Source organism: Triticum urartu, chromosome 4, assembly GCF_003073215.2.
Source record: "Triticum urartu cultivar G1812 chromosome 4, Tu2.1, whole genome shotgun sequence".
NCBI lineage: Eukaryota > Viridiplantae > Streptophyta > Magnoliopsida > Poales > Poaceae > Triticum > Triticum urartu.
Window position 1 is genome coordinate 597530377 of NC_053025.1, and position 17366 is coordinate 597547742.

General features: G+C 45.6%; 1 protein-coding gene across 1 annotated transcript; it reads left to right on the forward strand.

The window, feature by feature from the left end:
- The first annotated feature begins 1561 nt into the window (after nt 1-1561).
- On the forward strand, nt 1562-4047 carry LOC125554344. The gene is made up of 2 exons (XM_048717920.1): nt 1562-2926; nt 3013-4047. Exons 1-2 carry the CDS (start codon nt 1657-1659, stop codon nt 3117-3119), a joined length of 1377 nt encoding a protein of 458 aa, XP_048573877.1. The 5' UTR covers nt 1562-1656; the 3' UTR covers nt 3120-4047.
- Nucleotides 4048-17366: the final 13319 nt, after the last annotated feature.

A 17366-nucleotide genomic window follows, 5' to 3' on the forward strand; every position in this document is an offset into this window, starting at 1 on the left:
GCTATGTTAATTTTTATCTTGACATATATCAGCGAGGCGATATGAGACGAAAACAGTGTTGAGTACAAACAGTAGACATCTCTTTTTTTTATCGTTGTTGTTGTTCCTGATCACTGCGAGAGATTCTGCGGCACTATAATAGATGACTTTGTTCTTCTTTTTAAGAAAACGAGTCTAGAATTTACGTACGAGCTCACCCAGCTTCTGCACTATGAGGGTCGGGTCTTTGGCATCCGAGGGCTTAACATAAGTGCCATGGAAAATTTCATGAACTCGGCCTCGAGCGTGGCCCATGAGTCGATCCACCCTAGAGGCAGAGTGTGTAGCCAGTGTCGAGCCGAGCCTACAATCTTAACGGCAACTATTTGATGGAATGTAAATCATCGCCGTTTGCCACGTGGATTGCGAGATATAGTCCTTGATCCAGCGATTCTGGACCGAGGGGTCTGTTGACCCGTCATATTTTTCGACAATGACGATCTTGAAGCCCGTCAGGAAAAAATGAGCCATTACCCTATCGGGAAAGCAGGGTGTATGCGTCGCACAACGGGTACGGGTGGTATCGACGGCGTGACATACATCATGATTACCTACGTCGCCATATTTGGAGTAGGTATGCTGATCTTTGTGTTTGTCATCCAAGTCATCCGTCTTGCTTGTTCGCCGAATGTTCTCCATACTCTTCGTGAGAATCCGTAGTGTACTCCATGCTGCACAGTCTAACGATCTGGCCTGTTGCGAATGTTTCAACTTGCCCCATGTTCGTGATCTTCGAGTAGATAACACCTTACGTCCTGCTTGTGTTTTAATACTTTGGATTGGAGCAGGGACGAAGCTAGAAAAAAAGCTTGATGGGGTCATATCCATAGCAATGGGGTCATCTTTTATAAATCAACAATGATTAGTACTAAGTTAATGAAGGATTTAGTAATTTCATTGAGGTCAATTGACCCCAATACCTACATGCCAGCTCCGTCCCTGGATTGGAGTAAAAAGCACGGATGATCTACTTTGGATTGGAGTAAAAAGTACGGATGATCTATTATGAGATTGTTGTCTGTTCTCTATGAGCCCCACCCGTCAGTTTATATAGATCGGGGGGGGGGGGGGGCTAGGGCTAATTGTGTTTTTTTTTGTCTTCATGCACTGGAGAACATTTTCCCTTCAATTTTTTTTTGCTATGTGAGTGATTTCTACGTTGCCTTGGCAAAAAAAATGTCACGGCATTATAGTATTTCCATCATGGCAATTCTTATTTTTTATTAGATTTTTAATTTGTTGGATCATTTTATCATTAAAAACATATTAAAATCTTGTTGGCATATTTTTCTCATGTAGGCACCTTTTTATTTTGTACTCATTTTTTTAGGGGGTTTTGTTTTGTACTAGTTGAGCAGTGGCAATTTTCTGTAGGCCTTTCTTTTTATAGCGTTTATTATCATGCTATAATTTTCTGTGGTTATTTATTTTTGCTTTTCATTGTAGGGGTCACCAAGTGTTCGTACAGAAGCCCAACAGGAAAACCCGAGGCCCACCGAGCTGAACGGTGCCCTGTCGAACCCTAACCCCCAAAATCCAAATCCCCAACCCGATCGATCGATCGATCGGCCGAACCCTAACCCCCACCGCCCAAATCCGCAATCCCGGACGGCGACGATGGCCGCCGGCAACCCCCGCCTCCCCAACTTCATCCTCCTCGACGCGGCCACCCGCATCAGCGATCTCCGCAACGGAACCGCCACCGCGTGGGCCTTGACGACGGCGGGCCTCACCATACAGGTCTCCTTGGTGGTGGCCGCGCCGCCGCGCCTCTCCCACTTCTGCGTCTGCTGCCCCGGCCGCGACGCGACCGCCTTCGCGGACGCGCCCAGGGTCGTCTGCTCCACGGGGGACCACGCCCTCATCCGGGCCGGCTTCACCACCGGCGACTCTCCGCAGCACTTCATCTACCGGGCCAGGGGCCCCGACGGCCGGCCGTCGCTTGACCTGATCCCGGACTTGATTGATTATTACTCCCGGCAAGAGATTTTGAGTCTGCCCCTCGGGTTTGTCTCCAGCCGCGACCACTTGGTCATAGCGGCTCTGAGCTACGGGCCGACGGACTTGCAGTACTATCTCCACACGCTCAGCTCCGAGCCGCGGTCCACCTGGTCCAAGAAGCTGCTGCTGGTGGAGCTCCCCCATGGATTATCCAAGAAACCGTTTGTGATCGATCACAGCAAGGTGATTGCCCTTGGAGGCGGGCTGCTGGGATGGATCGATCTCTGGGAGGGCATCCTGATCTGCGACGTGCTTGACCCTGGGATGGCCCCGTTGCGCTTGGTGCCGATGCCCAAGCTGCTGCCCAGCAACAGACAACTCTGTGACCAGCAATCTTTGGCACGGGCGGTTCGGGACGTCACCTTCAGCCGTGGCTACATCAGATGCGTCGAACTTGAGGAGCTGGTAGAACTCAGAGTCAGAACTGTGCCGCCTCTTCCTGACCCCTCGGACATGGATGAGCTACAAGACTCGGAATGCACCATCGATCCGCCCCAGGAGGATGGGGAAGAATATGTTACCGTTGGTTGGAGGCTCATCACATGGTACAGGGCATTGACTTGGAACTGTTGGCGCAAGGGGATCATGGTTCATTCCGATGAGCTCGGTACTGTCTCCTTGCCTCAGCTAGGAGGTGGTGGTGCCTGTGGTTTAAAACTGCCACTCAAGGACCTCAGAGTAGCTGCTCCTATTCTGTGCAGCGACGGTGATGCTGTTTACCTCGCGTCCGCGCTGCATGAGCGGGACCCACCTGCATGGATTGTCGCTGTTGACACTAGGAGGAAGTCGGTGGAAGAGCTTATGCCATACTCTGCAAAGGGGCTGTATCTTTACGATCCGACCTACATTCCATATGTGCTGACCGAATATCTGAATGATAAAGCAGGTAACTATATATGCTGTCACTGTTATCATATCTATTGAGTAGCAAGTGCTCATGTATCTAATGGTTTTCCGCTCTTTGTGTACTAGATGGAGCTCAGGTACAGACGCAAAATGCTTGTCATCACACTCCACGAAACTTTGATGGGTCCGAGAAGAAGCGGCAGCGACTTTCACATACAGAATATGAAGTCTGAAATGTTGATGATTTCATATACAAAATGCTCATGGACTTCGAGGATTAGTGAAAGCTTCAGATTTCTTGTTTGAGTAACTATCAAACTAGAAGATACAGTTTAGTAATCTTCAATTCATGAGTAAGTTTGGTAGCGTGAGTTACTCTATTCTGAGCCTGACATTTCTAGAATCGCTATAATCAGTCATGAAGTTTCATCATTTGTTGGCTTTTAGATTGATTGAAACTGTTAATTTCATTGTCAAATTCTTAGGCAGGGAACAGCCACATTGATTATTTATACTTTAGTTTGTTCATTGGCTTTCCTTTATATTTCTTTGTTACGTTTGAGCATAGTTTAATGGTTAAGCTTTCTTTGGGATGCCTTTTGGTCTTTGAACTCTGATATAATCCGTCTAATCCATGCATGCTGCACTTACGTTTTTCTAGCTTAATTACCTCTTTTTTTTCTGACAATAAACATGTAATTTTATATTCATCCAATGTGTGCTAAGAGTTCTCCTGCACAACTTATCCTTTTCATAGAATGATCTACAGGTAACACAAAGATGGGGTTGCATGACCTGGTAAGTTGAGTCAGCTGGGTGGTTTTGTACTGGGCAGTGCTGACATCGTAGGAGGATGCTACTAACAATGGGGATTAATTCTGACATTAATTCTGTGTCAACATTTTATTTTCAAAGTTGTGGGGAAGAATATGCTCGTTCTTTTCCTTGTAGCCCAGCAAAACGCAATCATGCCACTGCTGTCTTTGGTGACGCTGATTCTTCTACAGTCTTGGTTGAGTAGTTTGATTTTGCGACATGGACCTGCTTTTGTACTATCTTGTAAACTGGGATCAGCAGTACTCATGTAAATTTTGTTGTGTGCAAAATAATATAGTGGTGTTGCTATGATGAACTGTTGTGCAGTCCAACTACAATTGTTGTGATGAACTCTTGTTGTGATAAACATCTCATTTTTATTCTTATTGTCTAATACTCTAATTGTACAAAGCTTACCCCTGCCTATCTAACAACAATTTTATGTGTGAGGGAATGTAGGGGATTGGTATGGGAGGGAATGTGGAGAATTGTTGAGGTATCGCTTAGCTAGGGGTGGAGTGGTTGTGGATCGAGTTCGGTTTTCAAGCCGGTACTCAGTGCGTTGTAAACTGACCTTTTTTGTACTTTGTTTCCCTAAATAAATGAACACGCAAAGCTTTTTTTTGTTTGAAAATAAATTAGTTTTTTGCAACGTTGTCAAGTTCAGACTTCGTTATCCGAACATGTTTAATTCATGGTTTTATGATTTAGCCCCTTCTATTTAGTTTATTACTCCCTCCGTCTAAAGCTAGTACAAAGTCGAGTCACTTATTTTGGGACGGAGGGAGTACTATTACCCTTGTTTACATAAACATGTGATAATCCAATAAAGGTATTGTCTGATGAGTTTGTAGGCTAATTGCTAACTTTTTCATCTGACAAACAGAAAACTACAAAAATTGACGAAAATCACAGTGTGCATCGTGAAGGAATCTGTACTCCATCGTTCTTTTCCTTTTCCAGCAATGGGGATTATTGTAGCCCAGCAGAACGCAATCATCTTTTGATGGTGTCACTGGTGTATGCCGCCGCAGCCTTCATTGCCTTTGGTGATGCTGATTCTTCTTTCTTTGAGTAGTTTGTTTTTGGGACAGGGACGTGCTTTTTTTTGGTTAGTTCCTGGGAGTGTTTACCTGTTAGTCTCGAACTTCTAGTGTTAATGTTTCTTTGAGAGTATGCTGTTAGCTTTGCACTATCTTGGATCAGCAGTGCTCATGTAAACTCTGTTGTGTTCAAAATAACAGTGGTGTTGCTATGATGAACTGTTGTGCAGTCCAACTACAATTGCTGTGATGAACTCTTGTTGTTGTGAGGTCCTCAAGTTGAAGTCATGTGCTCGGGGCTGCCCTCTACCAATGACTCTAGAAATGGTTGTGAATGATTTCCTCCTTCAGTTTGTGGTCCGTGACCCAACCATTGTTCCTTTGCAGATCGTGGATGTGATTCTTTCTTCGTCTCGCATTGACACGTAGGTGGAAAAACTTAGTGTTGGCATCCTCCTCTTTTATATTATCAATGCGAGCACACTGCTTCTTTATTACTCTCTCCATAACAGCAAGTCTAAGATGCTTTGCTTGAGACACGCACGTGCATGTAGATCTTGCTCATCGGCAAAATGGGCTAAAGATTCCCGAGCGATGTTAAAGAGAGACGGATGGAGGTGCAATTCTGCCTTTGAGAAGAGGCCTCTACTCTATTTGGCAAGGACGCTCCCGTATGCTTGAGCTTATGAAACAGGTTTTGAGACGGACGACTCTGCACGCCAGGATGGCGCCTGCCAAGACGTTGGGACAAGGTCAGAGAATCTTGGAAGGGAAAAAAAATTCTCAAACGTGAAGCTTGTTGGTCTCTTCAGGCCCCTATTGTTGGTGACGAGGAGAGGGCAGTGGTCGGATAATGAAGTAGAAATTGCGTGAAGCACATGAGAATCAATATGCATGTTTTACTCGGCATTACAGAAGTAGGAGTCAAGCTTGCACATCATAGGGTTTGCCTGCTCATTGCCCCAATTAAGTGAAGCGGTGATTTTGTAAATAGATCTCTTTGAGCTCGCAAGTGTCCAAGGTGGCCTCAAAATGGTTGATTCTACTTTTGTTCACATTTCTCTTAATTTTTGTCTTAAGCGCGGTATATTAGATTGAAGTCTCACAGAGCTAGCAGAAGTCAATGATGGTGATGTCGGAGATGCAGATAAAATTGTCATACCAAAGCATGAGAATACCACCACGAGTCCTATTAGCCACCATTGCGTGGAAGTACGAAGGCAGTTGAGTTACCAAGAGCCCAAGACCACACACTAAATCAAACGTGCGGCCTGGCTGGCCGGGGTTGGGCCGATCGAGTTGACCTGGGCTAGCCAGATGAGATCGTTAGAGAAGGACGGCTTGACGAAAAGAAGAGATGAAGAGATCAATTGTTCCAGCGATTCGTGTGAACAAATACGAGATCGACCCAGACATGGAGAGATCGATCGTTCCGTTTGGCTGTGATCCGTCCGGTGGGAAAAAAACTTCGATCAAGGCTTGACGAAAGAGGACAGATTACGGGATCAGGGGACACTGCTGTTTTTTAGATATAAATAGATAGGAAAGATTTCAAAAATAAATATTATGTTAATTAACTACTCCCTCAGTCTTCGACAAGTATTAATTAATAGAGACGGTGATTATTATTTTTAGATTGGTGATGAGTTTGAGCACGAAGGGAATAAGGATCATATAAAAAAAATCCAATTAGGTCCGAACTGGGCCGTCTAATTAGAGAAGAAGGGAGGGAGAGGAAACAAACCCCAAAAAAACCCGACCCCGTCCGCCTGTCCGAAGGAAGACGAACCCAAACCCCAAATCGCCAACCTCGATCCATCGATCGGCCAAACCCTAACCCCGACCGCACAAATCCCCAATCCCGGCCGGCGACGATGGCCGACGGCAACCCCTGTTTCCCCGACTTCGCCCTCCTCGACCCGATCACCTGCATCAGCGACCTCCGCAATGGAACCACCGCGTGGGCCCAGCGTTTTGATTTTCGGTTTGAGAGTTTTTTCGTCCCACACCGAGATGGCCGAATTTCGGCCATTTTCAAAAATTTCGGTCAAAATTTGATCAAAATTTAACTGAAATTTGACTAAAATTTGATCAAGTTTTGTCAAATTTGACCAATTTCGGTGAAAGCTAGATTTTGCCCCAGGCCGAGATGGCCGAAATTCGGCCGAAATCCGTTTTTCTCGGCCGAAAATCAAAACAGAGCGTGGGCCTTGACCACGGCGGGCCTCACCATTCAGGTCTCCTTGGCGGCGGCCGCCCCGCCGCGCCTCTCCCACTTCTGCGTCTGCTGCCCCGGCTGCGACAAGACCACCTTCGACGACGCCCCCGACGTCTTCTGCACCGCGGGGGACCACGCTCTCATCCGGGTCGGCTTCACCGCCAGCGACTCGACGGAGCACTTCATCTACCGGGCCAGGGGGCCGGACGGCCGGCCGTCGCTTGACCTGCTCCCGGACTTCGATGATTATTCCGACGCGGAGAGTCTGCTGCTGCCCTACGGTTTCGTCTCCCACCGCAAAAAGCACCTGGTCATTGCGGCCCTGAGCGACGGACCGAGACCGACGGACTGGGAGTACTATCTCCACACCCGCAGCACCGAGCCGCATTCCACGTGGTCCAAGAAGCTGCTGCGGGTGGAGTTCCCCCGTGGAGCAGCCAGGAAATCGGCTATGAACGATCCCGTAAAGGTGATTGCACTTGGAGGTGGGCTGCTAGGTTGGGCCAATCTCATGGAGGGCATCCTGATTTGCGACGTGCTCGATCCCGGGGTGGCCGCGCTGCGCTTCGTCCCGATGCCCAAGCTGCTGTCCAGCAACAATCAACTCTACGACAATGAATCTCGCGCGAGGGCGATTCGTGACGTCACCTTCAGCCGTGGCTACATCAGGTGCGTCGAGTTTGAGTAGCTGGTAGAACACAAACCTATGCCGGCTGTTCCTGATCCCTGGGACATGGATGAGCTCCAAGACTCGGAATCGGCCGATGATCCGCCCGAGGAGGAGGAGGAAGATGTTATCGTTGGTTGGAGGCTCATCACATGGTATAGGACACTGACTTGGAACTGTTGGCGCAAAGGGAACACGGTCCATTCCGATGAGCTCGGCGTTGTCAACTTGCCTCAGATTATTGGAGGTGCTGGTGCCTGTGCTCTAAAAGTGCCACTCAAGGACCTGAAAGCAGCTGCTCCTACTCTGCGTGGCGACGGTGATGTTGTTTACCTCGCGTTCGAACTGCACGAGCAGGACCAATTATGTACATGGATCGTTGCTGTTGACACTAGGAGGAAGTTGGTGGGAGAGCTTTGTTCTGTAGAGGAAGTCTATCTTTACGATCCGAGCTACATTCCATATGTGCTTACCGAATATTATCTAGATGATAGATCAGGTATATACTATCACTGCTATCATATCTAGTGAGTTGCAAGTGCTAATGAATCTAGTCTAATGGTTTTCTGCTCTTTGTGTACTAGGTGGAGCTCAGGCACATACGCTAAATGCTTGTCATCCCACCCCACAAAACTTAGATGGGTCCAAAAAGAAGAGGCAGCGACTTTCACAAACAGAAGAAGTGTTGATAATACAAGTCATGCATGGACTTTTGAGGATCAGTGACGCCGCTTGTTCTGCTGTGTCTGCCGTGGAAACACACACATACATATACATGCATATCTCCAAGACCAGCGTGGAGCCCGGAAGAGTCGAGGAAGCACCTCAAGCAGCCTGGTGTGTTCGGGCATCATCAGACTGCAATAGTGCTCAAGTATGTCCCTACAGGCAGCTATATTAAATCCATAGACACGTGCTAGCTATATATGTGAACTTTGATTGACTGAAAGAACACTTGATTTGATTTAGATGATCACCTGAACCACACTCCTTGGTATGTACCCAACAGTTTCAGGTTAGTGAAGGGGAATTTGGGCTGAGGATTCCTTCCTCTTTTGTTTGAATTTTCTGTAGCATATATCAGCTTACTACAAGAGTAAGGATCAAAAATAGCTTCAGTGTGTGCCAGCAAGTGACAACAGATTCCTTCCTCTAATTGACACTCAAACAAAATTTTAGGTTTTTGATGGTGGCCAGAGAATTTGTTGCAATTCTCCAAGCATTTATCTTTATTTTCTGGGGTATTTTGGACTTCCAAATCAAGTCCCAGCTGTTCCTATTATTTGCTGAGCCTGAAGAGCTAGATGCCTGGGCCTTATCCCTCACTTTGATTTCCTCGGACAGTTTATACGCACTTCTTACAGAGAAAATACCCGTATTTTCATGATGCCAAGCAATGATGTCCGTAGACCTCCTGGTGGGCAGTTTTATCCTACAGATTGCCTCTGCATCGTAAACAGGGAAGATTTGGTGAATGAGTTCTGAATTCCATTCATTGCTGTCCGGTTTAATGAGCTGGTTCACCCAACGAAGGCGTGAATTCCTTGGGGAAGATCGCAACTTGTACCATCTACGGTCAGGAGGATGAAGATGAGTTCCACGCAGTGGTGGCGTGCACAAAAGCTAAAGCTCTCCGGAGTGAGATGAGAAAAGTTTGGGCTTTACCCACAGAGAAAGAATTCAGGTACATAGGGAGGGACTGGCTCCAATGCCTCTTAGCGAAGTGCGATGAAGACACAAGGGAGAAGCTAATGTTACTGTTCTGGAGAGCTTGGTTCCTACGCGATGACTGCGTTCATGGAGAAGGAAAAGCAAGAGTTTCTGTATCGGTTCACTTCTTGGAGAGGTACAAGGAAGAGATCCACCAGTCAATGTGCGAACTGACAGATGACCGAGGGAAAGGTAGTCTGTTCCCTGAAAAATTAAACACTCCCACCCAGACTCCGAAGACGATCTGCAATTGGAACCCCCCTCCTGTCGGAGTTTGGAAACTAAATACAGATGCGTCGTTCGTCGGCAATTCAGAGGATACCTGTCTTGGAACGGTAGTCAGAGATCACAGGGGAGATGTGGTCTTGTCAGTCTGCAGGAAGATCAAGGCAAGTGCAGGCCCTGAAGAAGCAGAAGCAGAGGCAATCAAGTTGGGGATGAGCGAGCTATCAAGCTTGTACCAAGGCAAATTAATCATTGAATCTGACTGCCTAACCATGGTGAATCGACTGAAAGCGGAAGGAGTGGACAAATCACAATTACACCACATTGTCCAAGACATCAGGGATCAGATGGGGCTCTTTGAATCCGTCTCCTGGTCGGCAACCAAACGAGAGGGCAATCAGCTAGCACATTCGCTGGCTGCTTGGGCAAGGAAGAACGGCGGATGCAGAGTCATTGCCGGTGTCCCAAGTCACCAAGTCAATTAGTTGATCTGTTTCTATCTGAATGTAACCCTGTCTAAAGCCATTAGCTTTTGGCTTGCCTAAAAAAAAATTTAGGTGTAAGAATCGCCAGATTACTTTTGTTTGACTTTTATGTTGGATGTACATTTGAATGTTCAGTTGCAGGCTCAAATCTAAAAATGTCGATGAAAAAGGTTATTGGCTTTTGGATTTTTATTTTTGCATTCAACATCTTCTGAAATTCATTTTGTTTTGCTACAAATATAAAGGTCAGGCTTCACTGCACCATCGCAAAAAAAAAGGGCTTCACTGCTCCATAGATGCAACGTTTTCGTTTCTCTTGGCAGATTTGGTGCATATTAAAAAAAAATGCATGGATGGGTTTGAAATGTTGTTTTATGTGTATTTTTCACATACGGCCTGAATAGCATGGCGACAATGTTGCGTGCATAGGAAAAACTAATGATGCCTCACAAAGAATTTTTGTTGAATCAACTTGCCAACATATTGATTTGTATCGAGGGGCTCAACATGAAAAAGGAAAATCCAGCACAAAGTAATATCTTGTTTTCTTCAACTCAACAGCATCAAACAAAAGCAACGAGAGGTCCCATCTTAAAAAAATCAATGAAAAATCATCTGCATACCTCAATGAGAAATGAAAAGGTAACATATATGGCATAAGGAGATATACAAAGGGTAGATCAACCCCGGGGCACCACATTGAAATGTACACCGCGAGATTCCGTTATCATATTTACACTTCTTTAAAGCAAAACAATGTGAAGTGATCCCTATCCTATTGTGTTGTACCAATGTGTAACAAATGAAATGGAAGCAAAATAAACACAACCGAATTTAACTATAGCATTTCATCCAAAAACATACACCTTCAAATAGTGCAAAGAAGATTATTCCACTTTGTATCTATATGAAAGAGCACTAGATAAAAAAATGTAATAACCAAAAGCTTAAAATTAGTTCCCAAATGCAAAAACATAAAACATGGATGCATAAGGAAAATATTTTATTTGAAAGTACATTTTCATAAAAGATGGATGCACAAGGAAAATTCAGGTTTTTGTTTTGTTTTGAATTTTTATATTATGAATGAAAAAATTACTGTTTGCAGCTGGGCACCAAATAGCTGCTCCCGGTTTATTGTCTTCTTTCAGTGGCATTGACCAAGCGGGTACATAGCCTTATGTCAACAAGAATGATGGAATTGGTGCACATAATTGATGTAAATGAATAAAAGATAATTAGTTGTGTCATTTTCTTTATGAAATTATTCCTAGATAGAATCAACATAAGATCTGCTTTTGTAATATCAAGTATCTCCGCATATTTTGTTTTTATGGTTTCAGTCTTTGTGCATGCCAAAAGATTTGCCTCCGGCATTAATGTCCTAGTGAAAGAAAATGAATGGTTCGTCGTATTTAACGTTTGAAGTTGAAGGAGGAGGAAAAATGCATATGCCAATGTAAAATGCCAACACACAAATAAATCAAGATTGATTCATTTTGCAGTTCTGCCAGCTAAGTGTGATGCCTGGTCATTCAACATCAACCATAAGGTTTTTTTTTTCATTGCTGGTAAATCTTTTATATATATGAAATAAAAATTGAGAGATCAAAGCAAGTTCAGTACTTAGATGATATAGCCTTTGATCAAATAGCACCGATGAGACGATAGTCCAAGCAAATTAGCAACGGAAGCTCTTCAGCTAGCAGCAAAAAAGGCGAGTGCGGCCATCCTGCACGCAGCGGCAGATGCACGCAGCGCATCGACGGCCATGCTACGTGAGGTGATCTGTGCAAAGGAAAGCGTCAAAGTCAGTAAAACGGGAATACATAACTGGATACAAGTAAAAACAATGTCAGAACTGACGCAAATGACCAGGCGTGCAGGGCTTTTTTTTACGACGGTTGCGTGTGGGAGCTGTTGTCTGACACACTATTAATGTGCTTTTTGACCACGCGGCCACTGCCAAGAACGGAGGTGGGGGCGGCGAGCGCCATGGGAGTCTCGGACTGGCATGTTGCCGGGGCGGCAGTGGAAGGACGGAGTCGGCGGCAGCATGTGTGGTGGAGTCAGGGGCCGCCATGGACGTCGTTGCTTCCTTGTGGGGTAACATGCCGATTGCAGCCGAGGGCGCCATGGCGAGTGGCGGAGCAGCGGTGGCCGTCACCAAAGGAGCTGGTCGTGGGGCAGCCGCTCGGGCGCAGCCATGGCAGCGGCGGGCGGCGGAGCTGGCATTGCCGCTGTCCGAGGGGGCCGTGCGCGGGCTTCATCCGCCCCCAAACGACATCGAGGCGGCCAACTGCAAGGGGAGCGGAGAGAGCGCGCAACAAGGACGACGGATCTGACCTCGGACGACGCAGGGATGGCCGGGGCTGGGAGATCAGGCCGGCGGCGGCTTCTTGTTTACCGCAAGAGCTCCTACGTGAGCGCAAGAGCACACACTTTCTCTGATCTGACGTTCTGGTCGGTCCGTACGGGCGTGTTTGTCCTCTCGTCTGTGTGCGTACCAGCGTGTCAGATCGTGCTGTCGGTGGGGGTCCTCTGAAATACGCATATACGCAAAAAAAAAGAAATACGCATATACGCTACATATCACTCTCCAAACGTTCGCCTATACTCCAATTAGCACATTCAGCTGTTCGAATCGCGATGGTACGCGCACCGTCGATGCACTGCGTGCAGGGATGCACTTCTCCAAAAAAGGCAGGGAAACCAAGCATCCAACCAGCCGCTCTCACTGTCCTCCCGGCCCCACCTGTCGGAAACCCCACGCAGAGCTGGCTGAACCGAACCGTGAGAGCAACCGCCTTCCTCCACACAACACGGCTCAAAATTTCCCCTCCCGAAATCCTCGCCGCCTCCACCAACCATGCCGCCGCCGGTACCATCGCTGCCGGACGAGCTCCTCGAGGAGATCTTCCTCCGCCTCCCGCCGGGCGAGCCAGAGCACCTCGCGCGCGCCTCCCTCGCCAGCAAGCTCTGGCTCGGCCGCCTCACCGGCCCTTGCTTCCGCGGCCGCTACCGTGAGCGCCATGGACCTCCCCCCATGCTGGGCTTCCTTCATAGTACCTGGCTGGAGGGAAAAGATCTCTTCACACCCACCACGAAATTCAGCGCGCGCGTTTCCGACGAGGACGACTGCGGGAGCGGGTACCACAAGTACGATGCGTGGGACTGCCGCCATGGCCGCGTTCTCCTTGGAGACGAGAACATGTTGCCCATCGCGGTCGTCGTTTGGGACCCCATGACGGGCCGCCGGAAGGACCTGCCGGAGCCCGACCTGGTGCACGACAGCTATGGCGCCGCGGTGCTCTGCGCCGTGCCTGGCTGCGACCACCGCGCGTGTCATGCGGGCCCTTCCAGGTGGTCTTTGTTGGCCTGGGCATGGGTGCAGATTTTGACTGGAATGGTTGCGTTGCGCAGGCCTGCGTGTCCTTGCCGGAGGCCGGTGACTGGAGCAGGCCGTGCCCCGTGTTTGATCACCGTCACTGGGGCGAGCCTTGCTCTGGTCTTCATCTTGAAGACGATGCATTCATCGGCCGAATGCCCCCTGTCCTGGTCAAAGGAGCACTTCACTTCATGCTCGTGTATGCTCGTGATGGCCATGTAGAAATTCTCAAGTACGACTTGAGATGTAGTTGCTTATCACTGGTTGATGTGCCGCTTGTGGGGCCTGGCATACACGGTGCCGCTATCCTCATGGCGATGGAGGATCGTAGTTTGGGGTTTGCACATGTGGATGGGTTAACCCTCCACATCTGGTCAAGAGAAATGGATTTCAACAGAGTTGCGTCATGGAGTCATCGTACAATTATCGATCTCAGGAATCTTCTCCCCATCCAAAATACCGATGAAAGACTTAGACTGATTGGATCCGTTGAGGGCAGTGATACCGTTTTCGTGACCACGGACCTGGGCATCTACGAGATTAATGTCAAGTCACAGCGTTGGAAGGAGATATGGAAGAGCGAGAAATTTCGTGCTTTGATTCCGTACATGAGTTTCTACAATCCACAAGGTATAGTTGTATCTATATTTCTTTTTCATTTTTGTGATTTAGGGAACAAATGTTAATTAATACTCCATATAAGTTTGTGGAACAAACAAAATAATGAATCTCTAATCAGATATAAAGTTGCATTTCAAATTTTCCCGACCAAACTTTGGGTGCTAATACAACTAATTGTGCTTACTTAATTGGCAATTTATATAGTATCATGGCATCACCTTTTTGGAATCACATCGACGATTCTATGTTTGCAGAAAGGGTGATGCCCTGTGACGCGGCGCATTGACAAGGTATGGTTGAATATGCTTAAGGTTAGAAGGCCACTCTCATCAACAAAAAGATGACAAGCTTGGAGGCAATAGGGGTCTTGTGATGAATTAGGTCACTATTCAGTAGCCCTTTTGGTTCAGTGGTCACATTGTTTTTTGGCTTTTGTCAGTGAGCTTGATAGTTTGCCCAGGCGTGCGTAAGTGGGTGAATGGAGTATCTTGTAATGAACCTTCGGTTCTTGCAGCTGCAATAGGAACCATTCTTGAAAATGCATCTGCAGGCAGTACTCAAGAATCGGAGGTTTTTCTGTCCATTTTGAGAATTCTACAGTTTGCTCTCCCAACTCTCTAAATTCATCTCTCAAAAGGAGTACCTTTGAACTTTGAGGAGTTGATAATAATGGCATGTCTAGAGATAGTCGTTTGTCTCGCTCTAGAGAAGTAGACATGATGATGGTTTCTGCAGGCTGGCTCACTAATCTGTCTTAATTAATTTAGTGTTCTCTTTTTAGCAAAGCAATGTTACTGAAGAGTATAAGATGTAAACTGAATCTTGAGCTATATGTTCGGGGAACTACAGATATGGGGCTTTATTGCTGCCTGAAGATCTTGTAAGCTTTTATTTTGCTTAAGTAGCTCCACAAAACTGCAGGGAAGATCTTGAGTAGTTCGTTATTTGTTGCATATGTTTGGCCTACAGTGCACATACTAGTTTTTTGAACAATTTTTTTAAGTGCACATACTAGTTTTTTGAACAATTTTTTTAAGTGCACATACTAGTAGACTGCAATGTCTATGTAGTGAGATGAAGATGTTCATATGCCTGGTCACAGTGCAATGCAACAATGATCATTGCAGCTGTTTTTGATGTATTATAATTTCCGGTTTGATTTCACAGATTTTCCTTCTTAGATAAGATCGTTTACTAAAAATCAAGAACACACATTTCTGTATGTTTTTTTCTGCACCTAAAATACATGAAAGAAGTATGGTTCTATTCCACATGTTTCATAACTAGTTAATCTTGTACATCCTTCATGGGAAAACGAATTATCTTTTAAGTTGGTTGTTTTTCTGCATTCACCCGTCCCTCGTATTCAGATATAATTAGTGCACATTGCTAGATAATTGCTTGCTACACTGGGTATACCTGAGGCTTCTGTAAGATATCATAGCCATTATGGCATAGAGCTGCTAATGCAATTTTTTCTTCAAGTTCTATATCACGCGCATCGACAATGGTTGAGTATGCTGAAGGGTAGGGTGCTCGATATGGATCTGCTGAACCCAAGCTTGCTTGCACAATTTCGAAAATTTGAGAACTGTGTTTTGAAGTTTCAAAATGTTCTAAAAAGAATCAGTCATGACTCATGTACATAGGGTAGTATAGCATTTACGTGCAATTTCTTCTGATAAAGTGTGCTAATTTGTATTTATATACAGAAATACAGAATGCATGTGCATGATTTCTGTCGAGAATTTTGACTTTTGTAAGTTTGGTAATTTACTCGTGTCGTCCTCGTCCGTAAGGGTGATCATATATTTTCATTTTAAAAACCGTATAGTTTGCTCTCCTAGCTTTGGTCCAATCTCTAAAATTCTCTCCCAGAGGAGGTTCGGATGATGAGCAGAGTATGAGGGCTTGTCCTGAGCCAGGATTTTCTGCTGCTCAAGAGATGATGATGGCTTGTGCATGGCTTGATTATGCTTAATTATCCTTGTGAACCGAACTAGATTACATGTCAGGTGTTGTTGTTACTGCAGCAAATTAGTATTTTTTGAGCAAAGTAATATTGCTGCAGTATCCTTGCGGTTGTTTTTAGTTGTCATTTTTTTCCCTATTCTAGATTGTTACTGGTACTTGTTGCCAAGATTATGAATGAAATCCATGCTTCTGTAGTAATATAATTTAAACCATCCTTTAATCCATAGCTTTGTTTCAGAAGGAAATCGTTTTCTGGCATCTTTTTGGAAGCTATCTGAACATTAGTACAAGTAGGCATTACGTTTAGAGAAGTGGCTTTCTAAGAAACTGAAACTCTGACCTCGAAACTCCCAACCGAGGAAGGATTGTTCTGGCAGGTACGAGTGGAGAGTTTGCCCCGGTACGTTGATGGTTCTGATCAGTCTTTTTTTGTAAAATAGAAGAGAAGTGGTGCCATCTGGCTGGCAGTTTCTTCAAACCTTCAACTTTAAAGTAACTTTAAAATCTTCTGCAAACTATAGGGATTCTGGCCAGCCCCAGCTATGCATTTTTATTACTTGCCTTTTCTCAGAATACGACTCTTATTTGTGATATCTGACTTCTCTCTCCTTGCTTTTGATATGTTACTAGAACTGACATAAATGTTCAGTATGTGGATTTAGATGTTCATATATGCTTTCTAAGTGCTCATAATTTACTGTTTGACAGATTCATGGTGCTGCAATAACTCAAGGCAGAGCATGGCCGAGTTGGCATGTTACTACCATAGAGGTACGCAAATCTGTAGGTGTAGTTTGGTTTTTGTTTCTGATTCAGGTTGTGGCTTTGGCATTGTTCTGCTTCTTACATCTATCACTATCGTATATGTCAAACTTTGGATCAAGCAAATAACTACTCTGCCTTGAGGAACCACAAAATCAAGAAGTGCTTGAAAGCTCCAACTATTGAGTCAAGCTGGCTTCAGAAGTAACACATGCCACCCAAGCCTAAAATTATACAACTTGGACCAGTTCTGAATTCTGATACATGTTTGTGCATCCATGCTTATTCAGTTGGTCTTTGTCTGTCCGGTGAATTAAAACTGTTTCATGAGCATACCGCCGGGCAATAAATTTTATTGAATCTATGAAACTAGATTAGAATCAGACTAAAACCATTTGATCATTACATAGGCAATAGCTTGTTTTGTTTACAGTTGCATATGCTTCTTTTTGTTTACTTGGTCAAGCAAGCACACTGAGAGAGATTATATTTAGTCCCAAAGAGAACCTTCAACCTGAATAAACCTCTTAGTCAGTGATGCCCGCAGATGCATCTCTTTTTGGCAAACAGA

Bases quoted from the DNA above. Each gene is read 5' to 3' on its own strand.
- LOC125554344 (XM_048717920.1), top strand. From the start codon at position 1,657: ATGGCCGCCGGCAACCCCCGCCTCCCCAACTTCATCCTCCTCGACGCG. The intron at 2,927-3,012 runs GTAACTATATAT...TTTGTGTACTAG, and splicing joins ATATCTGAATGATAAAGCAG to ATGGAGCTCAGGTACAGACG.